The sequence below is a fragment of the Aulostomus chinensis genome, chromosome 22 (genome assembly GCF_037954235.1).
Source record: "Aulostomus chinensis isolate RoL2024-O1b breed Wild chromosome 22, RoL_Achi_v1.0, whole genome shotgun sequence".
NCBI lineage: Eukaryota > Metazoa > Chordata > Actinopteri > Syngnathiformes > Aulostomidae > Aulostomus > Aulostomus chinensis.
In genome coordinates this window covers 20468291-20480638 of record NC_141341.1, presented here as the reverse complement: position 1 = coordinate 20480638, position 12348 = coordinate 20468291, and the positions used below count along the sequence as shown (strand labels likewise).

Sequence of the window (12348 nt, the reverse complement as noted above, 5' to 3'; positions counted from 1 at the left end):
ATTCAAACATGAGTGGGGGGCCCTGGTCGTTAAGGACTAGCAGAATGCTCCTGCAGCCAAGAATGACTGGACTTCCCAAGAGCAAAACGGTTCCCATAATGAAAATAAAGCTCTCATAAAGGAAAGTGTTGTTGTTTACCAGGAGAAGGTCGTGGCACATTAGTGAGCCATCATTAAAATAGCAGAGCTCGCTGCTCTTACAGCAGGAGCCGCTGTGCCTGCACGACAGTGGATATTAGCGTCTCTCCGCGGGGAGGCAATGCCTCAGGGTGCAGGAATAATCAGCATAGCTCCCGCATGTGGGGAGCTGCCTGGGTGCGCTCCCACCCCCACGAAATACCTGAGTCACAGATACAGCTGACAGAAAGCCAAACAGCGCGATGACTCAAGAGATGGCGTCTCTCAAACATTCGTTCTCTCCTGCACGCGTGCAGCGCTCCACACGGGCAAACAAAGCAGAGCAGGAGCCCTGCAGGAGAGAGTGCTGAGCGCTGCTCAGCGTGTGTGTGGGCGAAGACAAGACCGCCCCCATCTTTATTTTAGCATCTTCACGGTTAAACCTCGAAGCCACTCGTAGGAGTCCAGAGTGAGAGCAAACCAATGGAATAATTATACACACATCCAAACTTTCATCAGTGTCTGCTGAACGAATGTTTCCGAGGACTCCGGGACTCTAATTGTCCCACTGACCAAATCCAAATCTTAAAGTATCAGTTGTCGGACTCCCAGGTGGGCTGTGTGACCGAGTGCTGGTATGTCACCCTGTACTGGTCAGACGCTAACGAACACAAATTAATGGCAGTGATTTGCCTGTCGGGACGCTTCTACTGCTGCCATGCAGGGAGAAAGAAGCCATCCCAGCTTTCATCTGACTCATGAGGGCTTTAGGGAAATCTTCCTTTCAGCTCTTCCGCTCGCAAACCTCCCTCTCACCACAGATCTTCTCCTTTTTTTCTCCTCTCGTCTTCATCCATTTGCTGACTCCATCCACCTCACCACCCTCCCTTCCATCTTCCCTTCCCCTCAACATTTCCACCCCTTCCCGCACCTTACATCACACTTTCACATCCCGCTTTCTCTTCCTCCCTCACTTCCCCTCCTCCCAGATGCCCAGCCCACGGAGGCAGAGACAGCCGTGTGGAACCAGGTCAGCGCTGTGCTGGAGGAGGCTCACGGGATCCTGGCAGAGCTGCAGTCCTATAATGGCGCAGGCCAGGAGATACGAGAAGTGAGCATGAACCAAACTGTCAATGAGTGCTGAACATCAATAAATAGATGCGACACGCATGTGTGAGTCACGTGACCCGCCGGAGTGACAGCGTAGTGCACTGAATACAGGCAGACACAAACGTGTGAAGAGATTTTCTCAAACAAACATAGACTTGACGGACTTGATGACCAGCAGCAGATTCAGCTTTAACGTGAGGACACATTTCTGCCTCCGCAGTACCAACAACTGCTGCTGGCTCAGCTGTCGGCGCTGCTCCCTCAGCTTCCTCGCCGTCCGAGGACATGTATGTCTGCATCTTTGCATCCGTCAGGCGATGGAGTTAATAATCAATCAACTTTGGTGTTACAATCTGTTCATTCATTCAAGGTTTGCGTCTACAAATACACCGATTAACTCACTCCATTTGTTATAGTTCACTCTGACAGGCACCAGAGAGTTGTCCCATGAGAAACAGGGAAATGCTAACTTCCCTAGCATGAGCGGAAGGTGACGAGTCTTTTGCCTGTCAAGAACTCAAAAATAACTTTCCTGAGATCAGACAGAATCGCCTTTTTTGTGCTGCCAGAATGCAGAAACAGCCAATGAGCTTCCAGCTGGATGTACGTGGCTGGCGTGATGCAGGAGGGAAAGAAACCTCTCATAAACTTAAGATGTGTGAGAACTTGAAAGTCAAAATACTTTTGTCCCGTCAAGTATTGCGTTGGTCCTTCTCGGTGGAGGGCCAGCGTGCGTGGCAGCTCAGCAGCAGCTCGTTCAGGCTCTCGGCAACGGCCTCGGTTGACTTATTCACATTAAGACCTGAATCATCTCAAACAAACAAGAATGAACACCAAACTTTGGGTTTATCCCACAACCTGGCAACCCGGCATGTCACGTTGAAGAGTAATATTGCATTAGTAAACACTTAACAAACTCTAAAAAGGCTTTTGCTGTCAAACCACTTTCATGTCATCGTTTGTGTCGTGTGGTCGAGTTTAGTCAGAAGACTCCAACTGTTTTTGCTGACTGAATCAAAGTCTGTCCCTCTTTCCTCATGGCTGAATTAGATGGGAGTGACTTCAAAGTGAACTCCTCTGCTGAAGTGAAATCTTGCTTCAAGGAGGAGTAGATCGAGGAGGTGAGGGGTAGTCGTGTGGGTTTTTTTGGAAAGTAACATCTGTGCATGTGTCTGCAGGCCATTCAGAACCCCGGTGACCTTGCTCTGCAGGAGAAAGCCTGGAACGCAGTCTGCCCCCTGGTGGCCAAGCTGAAGCGGTTCTATGAGTTCTCCCTCCGGCTGGGTGAGCTTGGCTGTTGTGTTAATCAGCCAGAATCTGATCTTAAATTGAGTGTGTGTGTGTGTGTGTGTGTGTGTGTGTGTGTATGTATTTGCTGTCTGACTGTTGGAAAGCGAGAACGAAACAAGCACGAGATGCATCAAGGCAGGAGAAGAGAGACAGATGGCGAGAACACTCAGAACCACCATGTTCTTAAGCAGCATATATGGTGTATAGGGCAGCACACACACCCACACACACACACACGAACACAGTGTCCTATGATGTCCTCTCCACCATCTCTGCAGCATCCTGACCTAGCAGCCAGGCAGCCGTTGCTACAGAAACAGTACATGGTCCTCTAGCTGTGAGAGAGAGAGAGAGAGAGAGAGGGAGAGAGAATGATGAGATGAAGAGAGTTTAGCTGCCGCCTCTGCTCTGCCTACCAGTCATACTTCAATCTGGTGGACACTGTGTTCTCAGTTTACCATGGTAAGAGAGCTAACTAATAATTAATGCTAATGTATCGGTGCTCATGCGCCCGTGAGGTACAACAGATACCTTGCAGCCGTGTCCTGACCTTCTGTAATGAGGATCAAATCACAGTGCAGGCTGAGAGCTCCTCCAAGTGCTTGTTGCTCTTAATGACTGATTCGTTTGATCAGAGGGGACAATCAGAGGTCGCCGTAAACAAGTGCAGGCTGGCACTGACCTCAGGAGGCGGGGAGGAGGCTGTGCTGCTGACAGCAGGGGGGCGTGGGCCTCTGCTCGGGCCCTTTAGATGAAACACCTTCGTGCTGTATTTATAGAAGGCCCCTATGCATTTTTAATGCAGAGGAAGGGATGGGGCCTCTGGAGACTCTGCTTCTGAGGCTGTACTCCAGCCTCTGAGGTCCGGCCGCCTCTCGTGTCTGATTTGTTAATGGCAGCAAGCCAGAATAGCATGTGTGACTCGGGGGACACGTATGGTCACTGATATATTAGATGCTCAGGCTATGCACCCCGCCGCATTGAGAGCCACTTTAATTTCATTTAGGTTGTCTCGTACAAGGAGATTTATTGCTTGTTCCTGCAGTCGTAGAGAGACACAAAGGAGAGCTGTTGAACTTGAAAACACAGGAAAGGTCAAAACTTGACTCCTGGCCGCAGGCCGGCCTGCAGGGTGCCTGGACCAGGCCCCGCCTCTGCCTGTATCAACCTGAACGTGGAATATTCCTGATGTAGCTTGTGTGGGACACAGCTCACAGATGTGGGATGGTTTGATGTTCGAAGAATAGTTTGGTGAGGATGAATAGTTTTTTTCTGTTGGACAGTAGTCCAGCGGGATTAATAAAGAATTCAAAGAATTAGCCTGCTAGCTGTAGCCTGCTAGCTGTAGCCTTGCTAGTTTGCTACCATTTTCAGCGTCCCTTTACCAAGTGAAACAGCTACAACCTGTCAACCAGCGAAAGCTTGATGAAGACTTTGGTTGTTCTATAAATCCGGCCTGACAGTTACAAATATATGGACAGCAAATATGTGGTTTCCTGGATGGAATGTTTGCAACCTGAGTTTGGCTAAAATTAGTCTCCATGGCACGGTGCCACTTAGCACCTTTGAGTTGTGGACGAATCAACGTTGCAGCATGATGGGGGCACAGGTGTGTTGTTCCGTAACCTTTACCAACTCGTTCAGTCGTGATGGGGCCGCCTGAGAGGTTGACCTCAGTCGGAGGAGCGCGCCGAGGCCCTGGGCTCTGCTGACCTGCCTGAGGCCAAGCCTGTCTGTGTCTCGCTCACACAGAGGAGCTGACAGCGCTGAAGGGAATTCATTTAATGTTTGTTAAAATCCTGCTGCTGTCTTATTTGGGGTTTTTTCGAGCATGAAAGCGACTTGCCAGATTAGAGCGAATTACAGCATTGTGAACACAGGCAGATTAGAGCCTCGCCTGTGCAGACTGAGTTCTCATACCCGTGTGTGTTTGCAGAGAATGCCCTGCGCAGCCTGCTGGAGGCGCTGACGAGCCCGCCGTACGCTCCCATGCAGCACCTGGAGAGAGAGCAGGCGCTGGCCAAACAGTTTGCTGAGATTCTTCATTTCACGCTCAGCTTTGATGAATTAAAGGTGAGACGCATCCTAGGTGCTGACAAGTCCGTGCACGCCGCCCTGAAACCCACAACCTCTGCACCTTTTCTCCTCTCCCAGATGACAAATCCAGCCATTCAGAATGACTTCAGCTACTACAGGAGGACCATCAGCAGGAACAGGCTGAATAACCAGCAGGTCAGGCGCCCTCACGTGACCCCATCGCCAAACGATCCAGCCAAAGCTTCACTTTCTCTCGTTAAGAGTGTCGTTACCCCGACAACACCAAAGCACATGCAATCAATATTTCATTTGCTGTTTGCGTTGCACAAATTAGAGGCAGGAACGGCTCGATGGTCTCGTCTGACATCGCCGTTGCTCCGTGTGCGAATCCCAGAAATGATTTGTTTTAATGATTTATTGAGAGTTTTCCTGGCTGATGTTGGTACACAGTTGGAAGCTGAAAATGAGGTTAACAACGAGATGGCCAACCGGATGTCCCTGTTCTACGCTGAAGCAACGCCCATGTTGAAGACCCTGAGTAACGCCACCACCAAGTTTGTCTCAGAGGTACGTTTCTCCTTCCTCTCGAGCCGTGATCGTCACCAGGGCTGCCGCTCACACTTCCCCTCAGCAATCTTTCACCCCTCCACCATTGTGGGATGGAGAGTTTAATCTAGGAAATCCAAAGGAAGTTGGAAAAACGGTCAGAGACCAAAGTGACGTGTTGTCTTTGCTTCTTTTGTCCGTCCGACAGTGAAAAAGCCCAAAGAATCTGACGGCAGAAACAGACCCAGATGACTAAACAAGCTAGCTGGCTAACAACCAGGAGGAGGCAAAACCTCCTCAGTGACTTAGAAACTCATCGGCTGATTGAGCCGACGGTGCGTGAGGCGCTAATCTGCGCCCCGCACCTGTTTATGTTCCAGACCTCCTCTTGAATGCGTGAGAAGAGTTTGGAAGTGACAGACCGGCGTGTCAGCGGCGATGTTTGTGCTTTCACTCTCTTCCTCGTCGTTGGTGCTCTTCTAGGCTCCACCCTGGGGTTTCGGCGCTTCACCCCTCACGCCGTCACTTTGAGCTCACGGGCTGGAACGTCGATTGAAACTCTCCTGTCAAAACGGTATTTTAGAGTCGAGGTCGCAGTGGTTTTCCTACTTTACACTCAGTGCTTCCTGAAGGAGCCGATACTTGAGAAATACTTTTGAGAGTCATCCAGAATTCAGAGGCTGAGCTGGATAGGAGTGACACCCCCCCATCTACTGAGCTCTGCAGGTGGACTTGAGCTCCACCCTGTGTTGGAATACTGAATTACAGCTCAAAGGGGAAATGACTGGATGTGGCGTGCTTGTGTGTCCCATCAGAATAAGACCTTGCCCATCGAGGACACCACAGACTGCCTGAGCACCATGGCCTGTGTGTGCCGCGTCATGCTGGAGACTCCGTGAGTCCTGCTCTCCTCGTCTCTCCCCTTCTCTCCTCTTGTCTCCTCGTCTCTCCTCTTGTCTCCTCTTCTCTCCTCGTCTCTCCTCTTGTCTCCTCGTCTCTCCTTTTGTCTCCTCTTGTCTCCTGGTCTCTCCTTTTGTCTCCTCATGTCTCTCCTCGTCTCTCCTCTTCTCTCCTCATCCCTCCTCTTCTCTCCTCTTGTCTCCTTTTCTCTCCTCTTCTCTCCTCTTGTCTCCTTGTCTCTCCTTGTCTCTCCTCTTGTCTCCCCATCTGTCCTCTTGTCTCCTTGTCTCTCCTCTTCTCTCCTCTTGTCTCCTTGTCTCTCCTCATCTGTCCTCATCTCTCCTCGTCTCTCCTCTTGTCTCCTCGTCTCTCCTCTTGTCTCCCCGTCTCTCCTCTTGTCTCCTCGTCTCTCCTCTTGTCTCCTTGTCTCTCCTCTTCTGTCCTCTTGTCTCCTTGTCTCTCCTCTTCTCTCCTCTTGTCTCCCCCCGTCTCTCCTCGTCTCCTCGTCTCTCCTCTTGTCTCCTTGTCTCTCCTCTTCTGTCCTCTTGTCTCCTTGTCTCTCCTCTTGTCTCCTCTTGTCTCCTCTTCTCTCCTCTTGTCTCTGTGGGGGCCCGTTGATAGAGAACACGTCGGCCATGTTAGTCTCCGTTTGCCCCTCCCTTCATTCTGGCTCTTTGCTCTCTTTCTTCTCGCCGTCTCTCTAGGGAGTACCGCTGCCGGTTCACCAACACAGACACGATGCTCTTCTGCATGAGGGTGATGGTGGGCGTCATCATCCTCTACGACCACGTTCACCCTGTTGGGGCGTTCGCCAAGACCTCCAAAATCGATGTGGGTATCACAGTACACGCAGTACACGCAGTACACGCAGTACGTTCACACAGTCAGTTGGCTAGAAACTGAACCTGGAGGGTCATGTGACCCACTGTTTGTACCACGGAGCTTCATTTTGGTCAGAGCGGTTGTGTACAGGAGTTCGCTCTATTATTTAATTTGGTTTACCGTCAATAAAGATGGATTTTTTTAGTGAGATTTTTAATGCTCTGACTTCCAGATAAGCTGTCACATGGTGTCAGTAAAGTGAACTCATTGGGACCGGTCAAACCCAGCAGGTCCAGAAGCGCCCCCCCACCGGGTCAGACACCAAGCACCTGAGAGGATTCACCAAAGTGGGATTCTTTGGGGCTTTGATCCAAGCAGCTGATCTGGCTCATTTTGAAACTTATGACAGCATTTTTAAAACGTTTTCATGAATTTCTCAGAATGTCTGTGGTTGTTAAATATGAAGATAAAAACATGTCGCGCGACATCCCAATAGCGCTGTTGTCTTTATTTCAGGAGAAGTTACAAAGGCCTTTATGAAACAAACCAGGCCTGCAGACGCCGATGACGTGTCGTGATGGGTGTGTCCAGGTGTTGATGCTGATACAGTTGTATCCAGGTGTGGGGGCGGAGCTCATCTAGTTCCTCACAATAAGGCCTTTTTGACGTACTTGTCTGTTGTAAAGAGAGATTAAATTGAACCAGAAACACTGGACATTCGTCACAACAGCACAGGAAATAACGGCTGCTGCTCAATCTGGGCGTAGACGCAGATGAAACAGTTGCCCTGGCAACCAAACCCCATCTAACGTGGGGCTCAGGATGAGAAAAAGGAAGAAAACAGCAACTTTCCTCCACACACCTTTCCTTGAACCAATGTACATGACAGTGTGTGTATCACATCGAGCTAACCCTCACTCAGGGGCGTGTCGTGGCGTCAGTTTTGCGTGTGAGTCGTAGCTGGAGAAGAGGCGGAGCTACTGACTTCTCTCTAACGCCCCGCGTGTCTTTGTGGTGCACAGATGAAGGGCTGCATCAAGGTGCTGAAAGAACAACCGTCCAACAGTGTGGAGGGCCTCCTCAACGCACTGAGGTGTGTGTGTGTGTGTGTGTGTGTGTGCGTGTGTGTGTGTGTGTGTGTGTGTGTGTATATAAGAGACATGGACAGACTCATGCTGATTTTCTCTGATTTCAACTCTTAATAACCTCCTCCTCCTCCTCAGGTACACGACACGGCATCTAAACGATGACAGCACCTCCAAACAAATCAGGGCCCTGCTGCAATGAGACGGAGGAGACAGCGGAAGGAGGGAGGGAGGGAGGGAGGGAGGAAGGAAGGAAGGAAGGAAGGAAGGAAGGGAAGAAGCAGTGCACTTGAAAGAGGAGAAAAAAGTAGACGCCCGTGGCTGATAAACCTGTTTGTTTACAACGAACAAATACGTCATCTCAAGGTTACTAGAAACCTGATGATATTAAGAAGAGGAAATTAATTATATATATTGTCAGCTGTTCATCATTCTGTCTCTCGTTTTGTAAAGTAAGAAAAGAAAAAAGCCAGAAAAGAAAAATATAGATATATATTAAAACAACTGAAACAAACAGCAGTTGAAAATAGGTGGGATTGAAGGAAGCGATACAGCCGATGAAGGTCAGAACTGAAGCAAAGGAGGCTGAAGAAGTACACAAACGGTCAGTCCAGCCGTAGTCGGACCAGGAGTTTTGCACAGACAACATCTCCTTTCCCCTCAAATACCAAACAGACTCCCTGAGACTCAAACGCTTTACCTACAGGGTGTGTGTGTGTGTGTGTGTGTGTGTGTGTGTGTGTGTGTGTGTGTGTGTGTGTGTGTGTGTGTGTGTGTGTGTCGCGCTCCACCTGATTCAGCTGCACTGATCTCCAGCTACTGGTGAGTTGTGAAGCAATGTGATGGACGAACTCCAGAGATTTGCTTCCACCGGCTTGGTTTGTTTTTCTCATCAGTGCAGCTGAAGGAGGGGAGGAGATGAAGCGACAGCCTCCATCTTTTTTGGTCCAGATTTCTTCATCATTGTCTCATCCATCCATCCATCTGTCCGTCCAGAAAGGGAAGTTTTCCTCGACACACAATCAGTCCCTCCCTGCCTTCATGCTGTGTATCTTAGCACAAACATCTACTGGCTGTACTTGAACATCGTAGTTCACTCCATCTCCATGGTGCTAATGTGATTTAGCAGCGCTAGCTCGTCGGGTCTCGTGGTGGAGAACAGAGCCAGAAACAGGCAAGAACCTGTTCTTCTTCATCCCCTTTTTTTGTGTTGCTATGTGAGCCTACAGACCGACTGTGTGGTTTCACACCAGCGCACAAACAGGGAGGAGTTCTGGGAGGAGGGGGGGAACCCGCAGCACACTTCTTATTTCACAACCAGTGCCAAAGCTGACTCTCGTTGCATCATCATGCAGGCCTGAGGAGGAGGAGGGTAGACATCATCATCATCATCACCATCATCATCTCACATTTTAAACCAGAGGTCAGCGGTGTGAAAGCGTGACGCCGTTCTCATCAGGCATCCATGTGGTCGGCTTGGGGTCCTCAAGGAAATCCACATCAACTCTCTTTAGTTTGCTAAAGAATTAAATGGGCGTCAAAATGAAACTTAAAAAGCTTCAAAGGAGATTCAAAAAGATGTGCTGTGCTTTGGATGTCTATAGCCCCTCGTCTGACTCGATTTGATCTTATAATATATTTTCCATACAGGTTTATGTGCACAAGCACATTCTGTATAAATATATAGATGGCATGATGTAAAAGTTCTGACAGAAATGTGTAAATAAGGTGTTTTTATTCATTTTTAATTGTTCAGTGACGCTGAAATGGGTATGTGTCGTTACCATGCTTGGACCATCGGACTTGCCGTAGTCATAGGTTTCAGAATTTCTGCGGGGGGGGGGGGGGGGGCTGAGGTGGGGGGGGGGGCTGAGGTGGGCGGGGAGGGGGTGACTGGGGTTCTTGTCCATTTGCTTGTTATTTTGTACATTTTGTGCAACAATAAACTTGTCATTTATTACATTCAACCATCGACGTGAGTTCTCAAGTTTATTATTAACACAGCCTTTTGAGTAGGAGGGGCTGCAGTGTTGCCGTGACAACATCAACAACACAAATGACCAACATGTCATACATCGGCCTCCATAACCTGATCGATCTCTCAACGGGCAAATTCGACATCACGACTTTGGCCCAAGACGTTTGGGGGGTCAGTTTGAGGTCGGTTAACTTGGCGTTGGGGGCGACTGAGCGGAGCTGCTGACCCAGGGAACGTTTAGAAGCGACCGTGACGCCACAGTGGCAGACATGTGCCTTCACCCCCCCCCCCAACCCAAAAGTCACTAAAAAGAGGTTACATTTTTGTTCATGCTAGAGGAGTGACGTCAGTGCCACAACATGTCTTGTTCATACAGTAGAGACTGGGATCACCTGTGCGACAGGTCCAAGAGGAGGGAAGTTCCAGGGGAGAGCGCCACCTGGGAACAACCCAGGAATGAAGACAGGTTCTGTGGACGCACTTAGACAGGAGACGAGACCCAAAAAAAGAAATGATCTTTAAAGTTTGGCTTCATCAACGCTTTTTAGACGTATTGGCAGTTTACAGAAAACGGCTGAAACCCCTCCTTCCTCCCAGAGACGAAGGCCTCCCGGACAGTTCATTCATAACCAGCGCTGCGACTGGCTACCAGGTAGAGGTGAGCAGGTGAGGGAGCTCGTCCCTCCCCCAGGTCCAAGTGTCAGACTCAGACTGCCACAACACGCAGGGTAGGGAGTGTTCCCATTGATATGTTAGCTGGCATTCAATAAACGACTCTGTGTGTGGGGAATAGCACACGTCACGAGCCAGCTCCACTTCCGGTCCGTTGCTAGGCAACCTCACTAAACTCTGGTTCACCTAAGTTGTGTGAAACACATTCTTAAACGAATACACAAAGACATGGAGTAAATATAACAAAGTGACTTTGTGGGGATACGACAACAAAAGCTACGGCACCTCCCCTTTCCTGTGTGACGCGGCCCCCGATGAGGTGGACGAAGCGCCTCAGCTTGGATCGCTCCGATTGCTGTTACAACCAGGAGGGGAGGGACACTTAGATTGCCTGCGGATGCCCGAACACTGTTAGCACCTGAAATACCTAAAACATCTCAAAGGCTCATTGGGGGCTGGGAAGGAGGCGGGACCAGATAGGAGGCGCCACATGGATCCCGAAGGCCCGGTGGCAGTGTGACGCTGAAGCGTTCAGTACAGTTTGAGACTGGAACAAAAGATAAAAGTCTCAAGTAAAGCAGCCAGGAGCCCATTTCAGAAAAGGTACATCTCATATGGGAGGTACTGCAGTATTCCAAGTACGTGTGTATCGTAGTTTTAGAACCAACCATACAAGCCAGCCTGAATTTTCATTCCAACAGAAGTAAAACTGCATGTTTTACAGACTGAATGAATGAATGAGGAGTTGAAAATGACAAACTCCTGCTCCCGCTCAGGTCAGCGTCACAGATTCAGTTACCAGAGCAACGGATATGAATGCCGAACACAATCACCATTCATTCACCAGATGAGGAATCAAGAAATACTTTGAAAACACAGGTTCATTTCTGTCTCTCCTCCAGAATGAGTCCTTATGAGTTGTTGCGCTGCTGAGTGCGATGATGTTCTCCATGCTAGCGTGGAGGCCACTCATTAGCTTGAGTCAGTGAACCACCGCTAGCTGCTGTTGTCAGGTAGCAGCGCAGAGGCAGGGCAGGTGAGAGCATGTTCTCCATGACACCAGAGGAACAAGCCCACAGCGCTCTGGAGGCAGCAGATGGAATCGTACATCAGGAGTTGAATGGCCAGTCTTCATCAACGAGTTCACCTCCACTACGCCTCTCCAGAGCCTGTAGGCGTGAGGGGAGGCGCTGTCAGGACAGAACTTCTGTTGGGATCTCATCCAAACACAAAACTAATGAAACTGACTTGCATCCATGCTCAGCTCTGCAGCAGCTGCCATTGCTTTCAAGCGAGCAGGCGCTCCTCGCTTTCATCACTACTAAAAGGCAGACTTAATATCCTCAAAGGATGCTGATTGGTCCTCACACTCCCAGGACGATGAAAACTCTGGGAGTGGGCGATGACTCAGCTGGGTTATTTTCCCACTGGAGGAGCCAGGAGTGAACCAGGAGGCCAGTTGTTGACGGAGGCAGAAACTGAGTTCACCTGCTAAAACCTGCTCACAGTAATTTGAGACATTCTGTCCTTTATTGAGGAGTTTCTAAAAGTCCCTGTTGCTAAGAGTCAAAGTTGAAGTCCTACAAGTTCATGTTGGGATCAAGTTGAGTGATGAGGCAACAGACAAAGACAGAGGGACCAGAAACTGGACGGACAAGACAAAGTGCTTTCTTTTATAAATTGTAAAAGACAAACAACCTGGTCAAGACCCTCAGCATCCTCACCTCTAAAAAACTGATGTTCACATCATTAATGAGTAAAGACACAAAGTACTTTGTTCTTTGTTTTCAT

At 49.4% G+C, this 12348-nt stretch overlaps 1 protein-coding gene across 9 annotated transcripts in view; it reads left to right on the top strand.

The window, feature by feature from the left end:
• The window catches only part of fam49al (family with sequence similarity 49 member A, like), a 31627-nt gene extending 23490 nt beyond the window's left edge, over positions 1–8137 (top strand). For 8 of the 9 annotated variants that reach the window (XM_086192656.1, XM_086192661.1, XM_086192660.1 and 5 more), the window contains 9 exons: positions 1107–1228; positions 2406–2511; positions 4454–4590; positions 4672–4749; positions 5005–5121; positions 5916–5995; positions 6705–6831; positions 7845–7915; positions 8046–8137. In XM_086192656.1, the coding sequence (XP_086048782.1) occupies positions 1107–1228; positions 2406–2511; positions 4454–4590; positions 4672–4749; positions 5005–5121; positions 5916–5995; positions 6705–6831; positions 7845–7915; positions 8046–8109 (902 nt within the window). In that variant the 3' untranslated portion in view covers positions 8110–8137. The other variant, XM_086192664.1, reaches the window with a different exon arrangement.
• The last annotated feature ends 4211 nt before the right edge of the window (positions 8138–12348 follow it).